At 47.4% G+C, this 2,872-nt stretch overlaps 1 protein-coding gene across 1 annotated transcript; it reads left to right on the forward strand.

Moving 5' to 3' along the window:
• Positions 1–242: 242 nt before the first annotated feature.
• On the forward strand, positions 243–1,197 carry LOC136539548 (probable glutathione S-transferase GSTU6). Its single transcript, XM_066531514.1, has 2 exons — positions 243–665; positions 823–1,197. Exons 1-2 carry the CDS (start codon positions 309–311, stop codon positions 1,195–1,197), a joined length of 732 nt encoding a protein of 243 aa, XP_066387611.1. The 5' UTR covers positions 243–308.
• The last annotated feature ends 1,675 nt before the right edge of the window (positions 1,198–2,872 follow it).

The raw sequence follows: 2,872 nt of genomic DNA on the forward strand, positions 1-2,872 counted from the left end.
GCCAGCAGTGACATCAGGAAGAGGCAGAATGTTAAGTGGAGCAAACGTAGAAGCTAAACTAACTAGTTGATGGCTACTCACCATACATAAAAAGAAAAGTAAAAAAAAAAATGATGGTCAACCTGTTATCACCGTCCGGTCAAAGAAAACTTCAATAAAGGAAAAACCTTGCTCCTGAAATAATATATAAACAGATTCTCTCTACGTATACAAAGACTACAAATACAGAGCCACACAACGCTGCGACGACGAACTCGCAGATCTACAAGCCCCACGGCACCAATCTGATCGTCGGCAAAAATATAGCAATGGCACCGAACGGCAGCGGTGAAGAAGAAGCGGCGGCGGCGGCGGCGGTGCGCGTGGTCGGAGGGTGGGCGAGCCACTACGCCATCCGCGTGTACGTGGCGCTGAAGCTCAAGGGCGTGGAGTACGAGTTCTTGCAGGAGGTGGTCGGCAACAAGAGCGAGCTGCTGCTCCAGTCCAACCCGGTGCACAAGAAGATCCCGGTGCTTCTCCACCACGGCAAGCCCGTCGCCGAGTCCATGATCATACTCCAGTACATCGACGAAGTTTGGGTGTCCAGTAACAGGCCAGCCATCCTTCCCGCCGACCCCTATGAACGTGCTGTCCAGCGGTTTTGGGCACAGTACGTAGATGACAAGGTAACTTACCTGAAATCATACGACTGCTGACTTTGCTAATTTTCTTTCTTTGTCTAATAGAAATTGCGGCAAAGCTTTTTGCCGTTCTTTCAAAAAAAAAAATCTGCAATAATGTCAGTCTTGAGAGGGGTGACCAATAATGTCATTTCCTTTGTAGATTGCCCCTGCATCCGTGGTCTTGAGAGGAGTGACCAGTGGAGACACAGACGAAGCAGCAGCGCAGGCGTCTGCAGCCCTGCAGCATTTGGAGGAGGCCTTCGTCAAGTGCAGCCGAGGGAAGAGCTATTTTGGCGGCGACAGCCTGGGCTTCCTCGACATCGTTCTCGGGTCACACTTGGGTTGGCTCAAGGCAGTGGAGAAGATCGCCGGCGTCAAGGTCCTCGACGAATCCAAGTTCCCTCAACTGACAGCATGGGCGGACCGATTCTATGCTCACCACGCTGTCAGAGACGTCATGCCCGAAACGGACAGGCTCGTGCAGTTCAACGCGTACCTCATTGGTGTCTTGAAGGCTAAAGCTTCCCAGAAGTGAAATGCTTTATTACCTTTGTATATCCAATAATTTCTTTGCTTTGTAGAAGTGTTTTTCTATTATGTTTTTAAAATAAATAAATAAATAAATGGATATACAGACCCATGCACGTGTTATCTATAACCGGCTTGCTTGAAAACGAAGTTAAATATAGTAATGTAGCCACCATACATGACGACCTTTGGTGGAAACGGACTCTCCATCAGGGCACGTCGTTGTGATCTTAGGGCTTTTGTGGCTATGTGAAGTCTTCCCATACTGTCCATCAGATCTAATAAACGATCCATTTGTTCTACAGTGATCCTAGGGATTTCTTTAGCTAAGTGTTGTGTGTGGCGAACTGTCTCTCCATATATAGGAAAACTGTCTATACATGAGTGTCCCAAAATGACCCTCCCTAAAATGGAGAGCGAAAGTGTGTCAGACTAACCGTGACCAGTGAAACTATCCATGGGTTTAGGTACTGTTACTTTGCCAAAAATGACAAAGTATTCAGCTAATGGACTGTTAGGTGATACACACGGATAGTCCCTGTGAGCTGCGCAGAGACAATTTACCTGTGTTGGGTGGGTTTTGCTCTGGCAGACTGTCCAACCGTAATGGCAGATTGTCCATCAGTGCACCTTAAGCACTCTGAAATCCAAATCTGGGAGTGCCAATTACAGATCAAGTTGGGGTTTGGTACTGAGGTTTGTCTAGATGCTCCTAAGATCCTTCGGAGCTAATCTATCAAGTTGCATTGTGAAGTCCATGCCTAGTTGAAGCTCTATGTCATCAATGGTGTTTTTACTAAGTGAGAGCTATCTACATTGGTTCTAGACTACATGGATGATTGGGGTGAGATTTGTCTACCTTATGCCAAGATGTGGCTATGGAGATGAATCTTGATGGTTGGCTTGACTCCTCCCTCTTGCTCCTTTCTCCATCTTGCTTCATCACCAATGCAAAGGGGATGAGAGGACAACTTGATCACCCCTAGCAATGGTGATGGACAAAGGGTGGTGCTACAACTTGGGGCGTCTTCCAATGTTCTAATATGAGAGAGAGAGGAGGGGAGCTTGGGAGAGTGGGTTGTATGTGGGAACCGAAAGGAAGTGGAACTTGATTTTGGCTACTGCATGTTCTGGCGGACCATCCAATAGAACACAACTCTGACAGATTCTGACAAACTTGGCACTGCTTATGTAGGAGGACTATCTGGGGCAACTATTCGACGGTCCACCACTCACAACAGTGCTAGATTTAATATCATTTGACCTAGAATTTTTGCAATTAGGTTTCGTTTTTCATGGATGCAATGCTGGCGATGAACATGGTTTGAAAGTATGCAATGCTTGGATTGTTACATATATACCTTGGTAGTCATTGGTCGCATGTGGCATGAGTGCCACGCAGGTGAGATCAAGTGGAACCATCCTAATTGACCAATGTTAGCCGAGGTACATGCACTCGGCTAGCCCTGTCGCGACGGTAGCCACAGATGCACCGCACCTAGATCCGTAGACGTTGATTGTCATCACCATTACTATCATTAGAAAAAAGATATCGATGCCATTGGCGATGTTTTTCTCGCAAGCAAGCATCAGGGCTCTGCCTTTAGGAACCACAGTGGAACCAGGCTTGCCTCATGAGTGCGCTGGTGAGAGGGCCCACGATGGCTCCGGCAGGACGCACT

This window comes from Miscanthus floridulus, chromosome 2, assembly GCF_019320115.1.
Source record: "Miscanthus floridulus cultivar M001 chromosome 2, ASM1932011v1, whole genome shotgun sequence".
Taxonomy (NCBI): Eukaryota; Viridiplantae; Streptophyta; class Magnoliopsida; order Poales; family Poaceae; genus Miscanthus; species Miscanthus floridulus.